The following is a 15,716-nucleotide window of genomic DNA, read 5'->3' on the forward strand; positions in this document are numbered from 1 at the left end:
AGTTGTTTGCTGACGACACAGCACTTGTAGCAGGATCAAAGGAGAGATTAAGGAAGTTAAGGACATAGTTTGGGTAGGTGTGTGAAAGAAGGAAGTTGAAGAAAAATGTGGGTAAAAGTAAGATGATGAGATGTACAAGGGAAGAGGATGCCAGCAAACTGGAACTGACTATTAAGGGAGAAAGCCTGGAGGAAGTGGATAGATTTAAATACTTGGGGACGAATGAATACAATAAACTCAAAGTGGAAGATATATATACACCAGAAGACCTTTCCCACCTTACAAGAGTGGAATAAATTGTATACATTCATCTTTCAACCCATCCAAAACCCTTTCATTGCCCCTTCCATCTTAGCTCCTTGTGGACAACAGGCCACCCCTGGCTCCCACTCACTGTTTAGGTCATAAGCAATGCAGTATGTCACAGCACACCCACAGCAATCTAACAACCAAGCTGGTTTACTCCTGGTTGATTACACAACCCTTCCCACCTTATCTCTGAAACTGACATAGCAGATAAGAAATCTCTCTTGGCCACATCACTTCATTATTAATTCACAACCAAGTGGATCAAAGGCTTTAACAAGGGTGATGCAAACAAGGTCATCATATTAAAATAACAGGGCAGGACTCGCAGTAATGGTTATAAACTGGACAAATTTAGATTTAAAAAGGAAATAGTCAAGAATTGGTTTACTAATAGAGTGGTCAACGAATAGAATAAACTTAGTAACCATGTAGTAAGCGCTGAAACTATCAGTTGTTTTAACCTCTTCACTCCAGGGCACATCGCACGTCTGGCAGCATTAGCTGCCCGACGTGCGATGTTGCGTCATAATAATCGCATTATAAAAAATAAAGTCAGTGCTCAATCGTTCGTTCTCTTTCACCCGTGTATTTTGATAACCATAGAAAATTGATGAAGCCAGTTTAGAGAGAATCAAAATTACAAAGGTACGACTACAATAAATATAAACAAGATGGCAATGTCGGCATCATCGAGTACCCACTTGCTCCTCATGCCGCCTACGTAGGCATCACTGTATGGAAGTGGTTAAGAAACGATTAGACAACTTTATGGATGGGGATGACAGGTGGTGATGGATACGGAACTGCCTTGTGTAGGCCTTACAGTCTCTTGCAGTCTCCTTCATTCTTATGTGTTCTTAGGTAACCACTCTCCACTCACACCTTTTTCTTTCTTCTCCCTTCCCTGCTAAACAGAATCAACCCTCGCACTCAACATCCGCTCCACCTGTTCTCAGACCTCTTCACAAGTTCCGGCACAATCACTCCCTCATACAATCTCCTCGTAACATCCATTCCCAGATGTCTATCACTATCTCAATCTACATTCTACCTCCACTCCTCCCTTTCCTGCCACATTCACACCCAAGTATCTAAAACTATTAATTTTCTCCAGCCTCTCTCCCTTAATACTCGCTTCCAATTTGCTGACACATCCTCCCCTTGTACATCTCATCACCTTTACAAATTAATAGCACAATCAAATAACATATGAACACAGCTCTTATCCTGTATAATACAACTAACAAGATATGCACAAACACTTCAATCAAGTGCAATCATATTTTGTCTCCTCCAAACTTTAAGCCCATTTTACATACATACATATACCAAGGCTTTTTCCTCCTTACTAGGGAGATAGCCAAAAAGGAAAAGGCATAAAATCATTCCCACCCACACCCCTCCACCCTCCTTCCCATCTTAGCACCTCCTAGATGATGGGTCATTCCTGCACCCTGTCCACTGTCATGGGTCAGAAGCAGTGTCGCAAGACACAGCACATCCACAGCAAGGCTGCTTCATTAAATCGGCGACCCCCCCTCTCCATCCCCCCATATAAAGGAGAGGACAGGGAGAAATCCCTTCAGGCTGCATCAAAATTTTGCTCACACACACTACCTCAGCCCCCATTCCACCTCATAGATCACATCTTCCATATATAACCATTCTCCATTCACCCGTCTTCTGTCCTCTCCCGTCCTTCCTCAACAGACATTCCCCTCTTCCCCAAGGCCCCCTTCACCCCATCCATCCATCTCATCCTAGGACGTCCCCTCATGTTCACTCCCTCCACATCTGCCTTCCATACCTCCTTTACTAGTCTTTCTTCACTCATTCTTTCCATGTGTCCAAACCATCCTAATACTCTTTCATCAACCCTATCTCCCAACTCCCTTTCCACCCCTGTTCTCCTCCTCACTTCTCACTCTATCTAGCCTAGTAACCCCCATCATACTTCTCAGACACTTCATCTCAAACACATTTAAGCTCCTTCTCTCTTCCTCTCTTATGTTCCATGTTTCTGCTCCATACAGTGCTGTTGGCACAATCACTCCTTCATACAGTCTCCTCTTAGCATCCATTCCCAAATTTCTATTCCTCCCATTTTGATTACCAAAATTTCCCAATAGAAAAGTAATAATTAATATGTACAATCAGAATAACACCTCTATATATTAAAAGGGAGGCAGCAAGCCAAGGGATACACCCATCCTGCATTAATTTGTTTCCTTTTTAACCTCTTCACTCCGGGGCACATCGCACGTCTGGCAGCATTAGCTGCCCGACGTGCAATGTTGCATCATAATAATCTCATTATAAAAAATAAAGTCAGTGCTCAATCATTCGTTCTCTTTCACCCGTGAATTTTGATAACCATAGAAAATATGATGAAGCCAGTTTAGTGAGAATGGAGGTTATGTAAGTATGACTACAATAAATATAATCAAGACGCCGATGTCGGCATCATTGCGTACCCACTTGCTCCTCATGACACCTACGTAGGCGTCACCATATGGAAGAGGTTAAAAAACTGGCATGGAACTTACTTGAGTATAAAGAAATTCAATGAAATGTGGAGGGCCGAGGTCTTTTTCTCCCCAATTTTCTGTAAGTCTCCGGAGAATAACAAAACAGTTCTTCTGAGCTACAGGATCTGGAAACTCCACAGCCCCTTGGACAACAGACATCAAGACCTGAAATAAGGGTAATAACATGTCAAAAGTTTTCTCTTTTTTATCCCACATTCCAATTATCCATTGCCTATAAACCAAGGTAACTTGGCAAGTGTGTGTGTGTGTGTGTGTGTGTGTGTGTGTGTGTGTGTGGTGTCACACACCCCTCACCCTCTTCACACCTACACTGTATCCATTTCCCTTCTCACCAAAGTATATAAACAATTCTTGAGAACTACCCATTCAACACCTTAGAAACCATACAAAATAAAGATTTGAGAATAATAATGGGAGTGTGTGGACTGTAGTGTTATTTTAGTTTCTGGTATTATTGCTGTGTATGTTGTGTTTATATAAGAACTGAAGCAGCTTTATATGTGATATTATTGATGTCTATCTGTAGTATGTTTACAGCATTGTGTTGGAAAGCTTCTAGGCAAATATAAGGGGCACATAAAGAATGGTCACCCCAGAATGCCTACATGAAGAATGGTCACCCCATGAGATCCCACCTGAAGAACTGTCACCCCATGAGATCCCACCTGAAGAACTGTCACCCCATGAGATCCCACCTGAAGAACTGTCACCCCATAAGCCGAATATCAACAGTGGAATAAAGATTAAGTTAGGTTAAGTAGGTTATGTTAGGTTTGGATAGGTTAGGTAAGTTAAGTTTGGTTAGGTTAGAGTGAATGAAGGTTATGATTATTGTCATCAACTTATACAAACAAGGAATTGTAAACCCAGGATGATGGCCCACATGAAGAATTGTCACCCTGGGATAGCCCCCATGAAGAATTGTCACCCTGTTGAAGTCTGGGGTGACAATTCTTCATGTGATCCAAATATACTGTTGTGAATGTGTATGATTTTTTTTTTATAATACTTGTATAAAATTATCAAATGCCTTGTTAACATCTATTGTTACATTGTTACCAAGATTATTCTTTCTGATGGTGTTTTCTTGTGGATGGACAGGGCACTGGATGCAACAGGAATATTTTGCATGATTACCTCTACTAATACTGCATTGTACCTTTGTTGCATAAAGACAATAAGAACGTTAACTTTTGTCTCAATAACCAAAGTTGCTATTCTACGAGGGAGATTTAGACACTTGCAGAGAGAAGCACGTCTTTATATCTCACTCAGGAATGGGAGAGAGAAGAGGTGGGAAGGCTGCAATCACTCCTGATCCTCACCTGATGTAGTACACTGGGCTCCTGAGAAGCGATGACATTGAGCAGATTATTTGACACAATGGTGGTTAGGAAAAGGTAATACGTCCTTTGGAGAAGCTTTCTTGTTCTCTTCTCTTCTTCCTCATTGTCGTCTACTGGCTGCGAGAGCGCAGCGAATATGGCAGACACAAGGGGCACAAAAATGTTCTGAAGGAAGGGGCTTACCTCTTTCTGTGGGTGCACCATCAAAGTACAATTTTAGTAATTAATATTCTTCAATTTATCACAGTAATTTGATATTACATAATCTGAAATACTTTGGTGCATTATTCACAAAAAGTCAATTTAATTTATGTCAAACGGGCCCTACATGATCAATATTATACAATATTATTCAGTGTACAGACGATATTTGATGTCTTCAATACATTGTCATTCTTTGGGGTCTTTAATATATTGTCATTCTTCAATACAATCCCTAGGGATGGTATTTGATGTCTTCAATACATTGTCATTCTTTGAGGTCTTCAATATTTTGTCATTCTTCAATACAATCCCTAACACCATCAATGATATTGTACAATACAGATACTTGCACAATAATATTGATCATGTAGGGCCCACTTTACACAAAATAACTGGAGCTAGTTGTGGTCTAAAGAACCTCTTCAATAAAATGAACACCTAAGGATATCAACAAATCCACTTACCTTGAATTTTGTAATGACTTGGTTTATTAATGGAAGGTACTCTGTGAGTGCATGTATAGAAGGGGTATGAAGAAGAGCTTGTGAAGCAGGAGGAAGTAGAGGAAGGATCTCGCCCTCCAAACACACCACGAGCCTGTGCATAAGCTGTCTAACTCCAGCACCAATGACCTCTCTCTCTACTCCGACCTATGAAAGAAAATATAACTCTTTAATACATTAACCCAATTGCTACTGATAGGGGAGGATGAGAAAAAATAAACATATACATATATATGTTAAGACATTGTGACAAGTTGAAAAAAGTGGAAAAAGAGTGTCAAGGGTCCCGTTCTGAGTTTGTTCCTAACCAGTTTTGCTTGTAGGTTCTTCAGAAGCTACAAGTGAAACTGGTCAGGAATAAACTCGGAACGAGACCCGTGACTCTTTTTCCACCTTTTTGTACATACATATATATATACCAAAGGCTTTTCCCTCCTTAAAAGGGAGGTAGCCAAAACACATACATATATATATACCGTGGCTTTTTCCCCTTTACAAGGAAGATAGCTAAAAAGAAAAAGGCATAAAATCATTCCCACCCATTCCATCCCTGAATACACTCCACACCCCTCTCATCTTAGCATCTCCCGGATGACGGGTCATCCACCTTGTCCACTGCCCTGGGTTCAGAAGCAGTGTCGCAAGACACAGCACATCCACAGCAAGGCCACTTCATTAAATTGGCGACCCCCCCTCTCTGTCCCCCCATGCATAAAAGGAGAAGACTGGGAGAAATCCCTTGGGGCTGTATCAAATTTTGCTCACACACACTACCTCACCACCCATCCCCCCAGCCCATTCCACCTCATGCATCACATCACCCATATACAACCATTCTCCATTCACCCCAATCTTCTGTCCTCTCCCGTCCTTCCTCAACAGACATTCCCGTCTTCCCCAAAGCCCCCTTCACCCCATCCATCCACCTCATCCTAGGACGTCCCCTCATGTTCACTTCCTCATCTGCCTTCCATACCTCTTTTACTAGTCTTTCTTCACTCATTCTTTCCATGTGTCCAAACCATCCTAATACTCTTTCATCAACCCCATCTCCCAACTCCCTTTCCACCCCTGTTCTCCTCCTCAACTCCTCATTTCTCACTCTATTTAGCCTAGTAACCCCCATCATACTTCTCAGACACCTCATCTCTAACACATTCAAACTCCTTCTCTCTTATGTTCCATGTTTCTGCTCCATACAGTGCTGTTGGCACAATCACTCCTTCATACAGTCTCCTCTTAGCATCCATTCCCAAATGTCTATTCCTCATTACACTTTTTAATCCACTAAGGCATTTACTCGCTTCTCTCCATCTACATTCTACCTCCACTCCGCCTTTTCCGGCCACATTTGCAATCAAGTATCTAAAACTATCCACTTCCTCCAGTCGCTCTCCCTTAATGCTCACTTCCAGTCTGCTGCCACTTTCACCCCTTGAACATCTCATCACCTTACTTTCACCCACATTTATCTTCAGCTTTCTTCTATCACACACTCTTCCAAACTCTGTCACCAACTTCCTCAATCCCTCCTCCGATCCTGCCACAAGCAGTATCGTCTGCAAACAACAGCTGGCTCACCTCCCACTTTTCTCCATTTTCTTTAACCAACTCCAATCAATCCCTGACCCACCACCCTTGCATTTGCCTCTTGCACTACCCCATCCATGTACAAGTTGAACAGCCAGGGCGACATAACGCATCCCTGACAAAGTCCCACCTTTACCTCGAACCACTCACTCTCTCCATTTCTAATCCTGACACAAGCTCTACTACTCTCATAAAAAATCTTGACAGCTCCTAGAAGCTTTCCTCCTATCTCGTATATCCGCAAAACCTCTCACAGTGCCTTTCTGTCTACCCTGTCATAAGCCTTTTCCAGATCCATGAAGGCCCAAAAAACATCCTTCCCCATTCCTATAGCTTTCTCACATATCTGTCTTACCACAAAAATCTGATCTACACAACCTCTAACTGTCCTAAATCCACACTGTTTCTCACCAATTACTCCCTCTCCTAATCCTCTCAATCAAGATCCTCCCATAAGCCTTCCCAACTACACTTAACAAGCTTATCCCTCTGAAACTACTACATTCACACTTGTCCCCTTTTCCCTTGTAAAGTGGAACTATACAGGCATTCCTCCAGTCCTCCGGCACTCTACCCTCTCTCCAGCAAACATTAAATAACCTCATCAGCCAGTCCACTATCATGGCACCTCCTTTTTTTAAGACATTCTGCATGGCATCCATCCAAACCAGGTGCCTTACCTGCTTTCATCATAACAACTGCCTTCACTTCATCCTTCCTTATTTCTCCTCCATTTTCCTCACTCATCAATCTCATTTTCTTAGCATTTTCTACTGCAGCTATCTTTCCCTCCCTATCGTCCTTTGCATTTAGCAACTCCCTAAAATATTCTACCCTTCTTCCCCTTGCTGCCTTCTCTTCCATTATCATCTCTCCATCTGCACCTTTTACCTTTTCTTCTCTACTTGATTCGCCTCCTGTTCCTCTCTTAATTTCTTTCCAAAACATCTTTTTATTACTTTCAAAATTTTCTGTCATACTCTTACCCCACTTCACATCTGCTCTCCTCTTTGCTCCTTTACCTTTTGCTTTACTTAACAGTATTTTGATAAATGAAATGCTCAGAGGTGCAATTTTTGCAACATGCACTTACAATGAGGCAATTGATAAAGAGCTGCAGAGCATCTAAGTAGAGTTGAACACAGCCACAAGATGCCATGTTGTTTTGGTTAGAAAATGCTTTTGAAGATCTTGCAGTTACAGATGTTGCATGGCAAATACTGGATGCTACAGCAACCTGTAAAAATAAAGATACTTAATGTAAAATGGGTGGAGGGTGGGATTATACATTGGCTGGCTACCTCCCTTGAGGAGGAAGATGCCTTTTGTGTTTAGACATGTAAATTGCAACATGTGCTATAAATGACTAAAATTTGTCTAACAGCAATATTCCTTAACAAACACATCTCAATTTTTTACTTCTATATACACGAGACCCTATATAACAGGGTTGGCAGTCACAGCCCACATTTACATTATAAACAAATAAAGGATTACCCTGTTCTCTTCCACTAATGCTTGGATCAAGAGCAGTTTCAGTAAGTTAAAACCCTTCCAGAACAGGGCCTAACATATGAAATTGGTTTATTTACACCATTTCATCAAGATCCCCCACCCCTCATCCACTCAAAAGAAACTACATTAAAAATCTACCACATGCACCACGCTATACAACCATACAAAAATGTGTACACATTCTGATCCAAGGCTGACCACCAAAGTTCCCAAAACATTAGTCCTACATCAAAATCCCTCCCATGACAATCAAAAACCACACTACCACAACTGTATTTAGGCCACCATCCAACCTCAAAACTATAGCAACACAGAATGGGGTAGGCACACACACAAACTATCCTAGATCCAATCACCACACAGATGAAAACAAAGGTGCCACCCTACATTGCCTTACTCTAGCATTACCTAAATTACACAATATTTTTAAGGACGGGTGAGGACAGAAGACAGGGGTGAATGGAGAATGGTTGTATATGGATGATGTGATAGCATGAGGTGGAATGGGCAGGTGGATGGGGGGTGAGGTAGTATGTGTGAGCAAAATTTGACGCAGCCCGAAGGGATTTCTCCCCGTCCTCTCATTTTATGCAATGGGGGGACGGAGAGGGGGGGTCGCCGATTTAATGAAGCGGCCTTGCGACACTGCTTCTGACCCAGGGCAGTGGACAAGGTGCAGGGATGACCCGTCATTCAGGAGGTGCTAAGATAAGAGGGAGGGTGAAGGGGTGTGGAATGTATTCAGGGATGTAATGGGTGGGAATGATTTTATGCCTTTTTCTTTTTGGCTACCCCCCTTGTAAGGGGGAAAAAGCCTTGGTATATGTATGTATGTACACAATTGTTTTTCCCAAGTAACTCATGGGACAATCTGGTGGCTATTTCTGGTTACTTGGAAGCTATGGGACAGACAGACAGAGACATACATACAGGGGACTGATCACTCCTGCCTTTTAAACTTTCTATTCTCTCCACGACACTTCATACTTAACTCCTTGTACAGCACAACTTTACATCTAAGCTTACATACATACATACATATACCAAAGGCTTTTTGTCCCCTTATAAGGAAGGTATCACATAAAAATTAATTGAGTCTGTACCTGTCTTCTTGGATCTTGTTCCTGAGCTAATCTTTCAGCTAAACATGTGACTTTGCTAAACACAGGTGCTAACAAATTCCTCATCATTTCACCCTTTCGCTGTTGTTCAAAGTTGCCACAGACAATCAGCATGGCAGCAGCTTCAAATACATATAACTGGTCATCTTTAGAGAGAAGGGGAGGCACTGGAAAAAAAGAAATGTTTACAATGAATTATCAAAAAACTACAGATTATTTTCACCATATAATTTCATCAACAGTGAATTATACCTACGTTGTCCATTCTCCGGAGGGGCAAGAGTTAGAAGGTCGGTCATTTGTGCAAGAATGTCATCGGTGAATTGAGCCAACTGCCCCCTCAGGCATCTAACAACTCGAGAAAATAGATACGAGGTCCTGCTGCGTACCTGAAAAAAAGTCCATAATATAAACACACCATGCACTTCTGTAGGCATCTGAATAAAAAGTGCTGCCACTCTACAAACATGACTTCCTTTATAACCACAAAACAGGAGGGCTTTTTTTTTCTTCTATACCTTTGGGCTTCTATTACGCATGCCCCTCTGGTCCAAGAAAGCTGTGAGCATGCTTGGAATATACTGAGGCTCACAGGAGAAGAATTTTTCATAACGTGCAACACACTCAAAGAATTGCAGAGCTACTGATGGGTGGGAATGGCTTGAAACTCCAGAAATCATAAGGAGTCGCATCATTTCTTGAAGAACTGATGTCTTGACCTGAAACAAAAAGGTACCTGAATTCCTCTGAACTTGTTCTGTACACTGGCAAAGCTTTCCTACTTATATTACATGTCATGCAATATCTTCCAATTTAAGGAATGACCAAATGTACTTAGGTAAATATCAGTAAAATAATACACATGAAATAGCCCTTTCCACCTTACAAGGTGGGTGCCCTAGCAAAGATAGAAACTCTTTACCCATCTTGGAGCCAATGATGGGGACATGCATGTGGTGTTCCTGCAGGACCAACAGCAGAACTGCCTATTTTCAAACCCCATCAACTCCCTCACCTACATCAGGAGGTATATCCCCGAGGGGCTGGCACACTGCCTCTGTACTAGCTCAATGACCTCTCTATCAACTTCAACTGTATTTCTTACACCCTTTTACTCCTCGTGGATATTGGGTCATCATGGTTCCCTGCCCAAGTCGGAAGCAATGCAAGAGAGTAGGGCTCAACAGCTGAAGCTGTTTTACCCCCACCTCTTCATTAATCTGTCCCTCATCCATTCGAGTTTTCAGCACAGACAAGAAATTCCTTCAAGCCGTGTCCATTTTGCCCACCCTCCACCTACATCTATCTTGAGCCCCCTCCCTCCCCAGCTCGACAGATATTTCCCTTCTACCCAATGCCGCCTTCACCCCATCCATATACAGGCATGCATAACACATATGGATCTTCCCCCATAAGAAAGGTGGTCAGCCATGTCATGCACCTACCTTCACCCATGTCTTTTCCTTTTTATCATATCCCCTTTTGGATGAAGATCAGAAGCAGTGCAGCAAGACACAGCTTCTCCACAGTAGAACTTGACAACAAAAGCTGATTTACCCCTACTACTTCATTACATGGTGACCCTATTTAGTCCACTCATGAGAGTACAGGGTAGATATTATCCTTGATAATACTTCCCTCCACTCCATGACACAGCTACCAACTCCCAAATGTGTCACTCCCTCCTGCCCCCTTCCTCTTGCCACTCGTGACACCCTACCCACCATCCTCCTGAACTCCACCTTTCCCTTTCAGTTTGGTTTCATTCTACACTAATACATCCATCTTTCTCATAAACACACAACCAATTCCTATTCTTTTGGGTTCATTTGTACCATATCCATTTAATGACCACAATTACTAGGGTTCTGGTTGGAGTTCTCTTACTGGACCCTCTAATGCTCTGACCTTTTGTAAAATACATAGTGGGGGGGATTCCTAGTCCCCTCATTCCATCCCATTTTGTTGCCTTGTATGACACATGGGAAAATGAATCTATCCATGCCCCACCCTCTCTACACACACTTCCCACAACCACCACCACAGGGAGATCAGAGAAGGAATAGTCATAAAGTACTAAAGAACAGGTTCAAAGGCAAAGGAATAGTACATATGCATCTCTTCATTCCTTTATGAGAAGAGATCTCATTCTAACAGATAAGTGATGTCTGGCCCTGAGCTATAGGGACACCCTAAAACTTTCCTTAAAAACCTGACTGCACGCCACCACACAATCAATACCCGAGTACTTTTAAGTAACTAAATCAACTTCTAAGAAAATATTATCTAAATAGGGCTGCTAAAGATCTATTAACTAAAAATCTTATTAACCAGGAACTAGTGTAAACTTACAACTAGGTTTAGTTGCATCCAAAACAAATACCACGCTGTGGAAGTTTAGAGCCCAGGTAATGAGCCTACTGTTAGTCTGGACACACAGCACCGCTGACAAAAAACTGACCTGTCCATCTAAGTGACCGTTAGACTGGGATGAAGCACCGACCTGGTTGGGCCCAGAGAAGTGGTTGCCGTGTGCTGCCGGCAAGGCTTCTCCTAGGTTGTAGAGCAGTGAAACAGCTGCCTCCACATCTTCATACGGTGAACTCTGCCATCTGTTCAGGGTTGTCACAACATAGTCTTTGCAAACCTGTGGAAATCAATTAGGATCTTTAACATACATATACCAAAGGCTTTCCCCCTTACACAGGAGGTAGCTAAAAAACAAAGGCATAGAAACCACTCCCACCCATTCCATCCCCTACATACTCCACTACCCTCTACCCTCCCTCTTATCTTGACACCCCCTGAATGAAAGATCTTTAACAAAAATATTTATTCAAACACTTATCTTGTGTTCCTATATATCCACAAAAATATAATAATTATTGACTAAGTTTTACTTAGTGGAAAACCTACAGCCCCACAGAGGCTGGCAACGATCCTCAGGCTCTCATCATATCTATAAAGAAACTTTAGACTATTGTCTGTTGTACTGGTGGAGGATTGTTTCTGTCACTGGCTGAAAGTGGTAGGAACAGTTGCCAGTTTTTGGCTCCCCATTTGTGAAAAGGTGGATAGAATATATGGTTTAACGTCACAAACTCCTCCCATCGGAAGGCTAGGACAGTGCCCCTTGCCGAGGACTTTGTAGCATGGAATTTAATAAACCATGCCCTTGATTCAACTTCGCTGGTGGCAGGGTTCGAACCACCATCCCCTCGACCTTAGCCGCAAGTAATGACGCCCTAACCCGCTCAGTCGGTGAGGTTAATAAAGAGAGATCTTGGGCCCAGTCCAAAGACAGGGTCAGTTCCTCAGAGATATATCTCCTGATGGAGGTGAGGGAGTTGATAGATTTTGGAAATGGACAGCTTTGTTGTTCAACTCACAGGACCACAACATTTAGGTATCCATCATTGATCCTTCTATGGGACATATGGGACCAATAACAAGTACGTGCTAGTAGTGGTCCAACAAGATCAATGCTGCCCATCTTTAACACTGTGAACTGACCCCACACTTAAACTGGAGTTGCACCCTCGATGGGCTCACACACAAGTCACGGGATCAATTATATTTCCTCAACCTTTTCAAAGGAGAGCTGACAACTGGTGACGGTTCTCCCCCCCCCTCCTCTTACAACAAACCAGTGATGTAAGTCCCACACTGCAACATACATTTACCAAAGGCTCTTCCCCCCTTACAAGGGAGGTACCCAAAAAACAAGGGCATAGAAACCACTCCCACCCATTCCATCCCTATCACATTCCACTCCCCTTCACCCTCCCTCTCATAAAGTTTAAAATTCCTTCCCAGAAATCCATGAGAGAACCCTGGGACAAATGCCATCCACTGTGGGACCACATGTTTCTGATGAAACTTAAGCTAATAATTATCAATACACTACCCAAGACGTACCTGAAGGACAAGATCTGGGACTATGGCTGCCAAGTTGTCGAAAACCACTTTTAATTTCTTTTTATACTCGTCAAACATCGCTTCATCTTCTCCCTCCTGCTCAAAGTTATAGGATTCATCATACTTAGTCTTGCTAATAACCACATACAGCATATTCTCCATCTGACCCCTTTCTACATCTGTGATGTGTCCATTTTGCTTCACCATCTGTAAAATATATTTAATCACATCACATTATGGGCAAAGAGAAAAATATATATACTCACAATACAAAGTGAGGTGAAACAATTCAAAAAACATTCATTTAACCATAAACGAATAGGGAGATGCAGGTCAACTTGGCCAATGTCAGATAATATTACTCAACTCAGAGAAATCTTTATTGCACCTTCAAGGTTTTAAGCCTGTCTGGGTTTAGGTTACTGACCTGAATGTAATCTCGTGCAAAGTCAAAGACAGCTGCAGACACATCATCATATTCACTAGCCATAAAGGCCAGCAAGAGGGTCACTTTACTCTCCACAGCTCGTCGAATCACTTCCCTCTTCTCCTGATCTTTCTTGTCAAGCCTGGAGTACACAAAAGAGAAAGAAGAGTAATGATGGAGAAGAGAATAATGTTAAGTTGAAGGAAAATAGGAATATATTATGTATCAATCTATTTGTTTCCCCTAGACTCTCTTGTAGAAGACCTGCAGCCTTCAGGTAATTGAGAACAGCCTCCTGGCAGGTCCCCACATCACTCAGGAAAGATGTGTTGTGTTGTCACCTAGATACTGTTAATGTGGGTCATTGCAGTATGAGATGTTGTGTGTCCTGTGTGTGGTGGTTGCACCTGGGGCAGTTATGATTAAATTAAATTTATTAAATGAAATGTATTTGCTGTATTTAATAAGATCACACTTTTCCATAAATACCCATACTTACTTTTGCCATGACAAAATCAGCTGGACTCCAATGCCGTTCACCAACTTGGACAACTTCACAAGGAAATCTGAATCATCATCCTGAAAAGTAATAATTTTTTGGTTACTGCAATCTCAAGTTTTTCCATAAGAACCTTAACATGTCCAGACTGGGGAGAAGGTGAAATTGCTTAAACCCTGACACAGACCTAGACCTAAGATAACTCACCAAGCTCCAGAACTTTCTTTAAAATAGCCTGCCACTTTTATCATCACAAAATATAAGCATACATATATTAAGAGAACTTTTGAGAACCTTGAAAAAAGGACCTCACTGGATACTGAACGAGTGGAGAGAATAATACTGGATAAAATAAATTTACTGAATATTTTCCCTAAAAATATGTGTGCGCGCGCGCGTGCGCAAGTGTGTGATCCAAGACTAAGGTGAATCAAAGACAGACATGAAGTGACAGAAGAGAAGAGATACATATTTCATAGGCCCACTATATTATATATATATGAACTACCCTTCACAAAATATTTGTCTCTTACTCAGGAAAAAAACCAGGACATAAACCATGCAATACTTACATCAATTGGTTTAAGGACTCCTGCCTGATCTAGCACTGTGACAAAGGACTCGATGAGCTGGGTTTTGTACACCGGGTCCATGCCTTTGGTAATGATTTCATGAATGCAATCAGCCGCTGCTTCCCTCAGCAATGGCCTGGACAAGTGCTGAACTAACACACCTACAAATCTGATCACAAGACAAAAACCAGTTTCAATAGCAACAGCTACTTTATTACAAGTGACATGTCACATATAACTTATCAAAAATCTTAATAATGTAAACATAGTCTGTACATATCAGAAGCCCATTCCCTATATCACAAGGGTGGCAAGTCAAAGCCCACATTCCCACAACAAATACAACTCATTCAACCATTCCTGCCTTCTCAACACTTCAGGGAAGGGTTGCCATGTCCCCCAACCATACTACATACATACATACATATACCAAGGCTTTTCCCCCCTTCCAAGGGAGGTAGCCAAAAAGGGAAAGGCATAAAAACACTCCCACCCATTTCATCCCTAAATACACTCCACACCCCTCCCACCCTCCCTCTCATCTGAGCACCTTCTGGATGACGGGTCATCCCTGCACCCTGCCCACCGCCCTGGGTCAGAAGCAGTGTCGCAAGACACAGCACATCCACAGCAAGGCCGCTTCATTTAATCGGCGACCCCCCCTCTCCGTCCCCCCTTGCATATAAGGAGAGGACGGGGAGAAATCCCTTCGGGCTGCATCAAAATTTACTCACACATACTACCCCCCCGCCCATTCCTCCTCATGCAATCACAACATCATCCATATACAACCATTCTCCACCCACCTCTCCCTTCCTTCCTCAACAGACATTCCCCTCTTCCCCAAAGCCCCCTTCACCCCATCCATCCACCTCATCCTAGGACGTCCCCTCATGTTCACTCCCTCCACATCTGCCTTCCATACCTCTTTTACTAGTCTTTCTTCACTCATTCTTTCCATGTGTCCAAACCATCCTAATATTCTTTCATCAACCCTATCTCCCAAATCCTTTTTCACCCCTGTTCTCCTCCTCACCTCCTCATTTCTCACTCTATCCAGCCTAGTAACCCCCACCATACTTCTCAAGACACCTCATCTCAAACACATTCAAACTCCTTCTCTCTTCTTCTCTTATGTTCCACGTTTCTGCCCCATACAGTGC

General features: G+C 42.4%; 1 protein-coding gene across 3 annotated transcripts in view; it reads right to left on the bottom strand.

The window, feature by feature from the left end:
• The window catches only part of LOC143034987 (exportin-T-like), a 33,559-nt gene that overhangs the window by 8,044 nt on the left and 9,799 nt on the right, over nucleotides 1-15,716 (bottom strand). For 2 of the 3 annotated variants that reach the window (XM_076201363.1, XM_076201365.1), the window contains 12 exons: nucleotides 14,554-14,722; nucleotides 13,982-14,061; nucleotides 13,483-13,624; nucleotides 13,056-13,262; nucleotides 11,599-11,784; nucleotides 9,656-9,856; nucleotides 9,394-9,526; nucleotides 9,120-9,304; nucleotides 7,595-7,738; nucleotides 4,873-5,058; nucleotides 4,184-4,393; nucleotides 2,856-3,002 (listed from right to left, as the gene is read on the bottom strand). In XM_076201363.1, the coding sequence (XP_076057478.1) occupies nucleotides 2,856-3,002; nucleotides 4,184-4,393; nucleotides 4,873-5,058; nucleotides 7,595-7,738; nucleotides 9,120-9,304; nucleotides 9,394-9,526; nucleotides 9,656-9,856; nucleotides 11,599-11,784; nucleotides 13,056-13,262; nucleotides 13,483-13,624; nucleotides 13,982-14,061; nucleotides 14,554-14,722 (1,990 nt within the window). The remainder of the gene's footprint in view (nucleotides 1-2,855; nucleotides 3,003-4,183; nucleotides 4,394-4,872; nucleotides 5,059-7,594; nucleotides 7,739-9,119; nucleotides 9,305-9,393; nucleotides 9,527-9,655; nucleotides 9,857-11,598; nucleotides 11,785-13,055; nucleotides 13,263-13,482; nucleotides 13,625-13,981; nucleotides 14,062-14,553; nucleotides 14,723-15,716) is intronic. The other variant, XM_076201364.1, reaches the window with a different exon arrangement.

Source organism: Oratosquilla oratoria, chromosome 18 (genome assembly GCF_046742065.1).
Source record: "Oratosquilla oratoria isolate Oo_2021 chromosome 18, ASM4674206v1, whole genome shotgun sequence".
NCBI classification, from domain to species: domain Eukaryota; kingdom Metazoa; phylum Arthropoda; class Malacostraca; order Stomatopoda; family Squillidae; genus Oratosquilla; species Oratosquilla oratoria.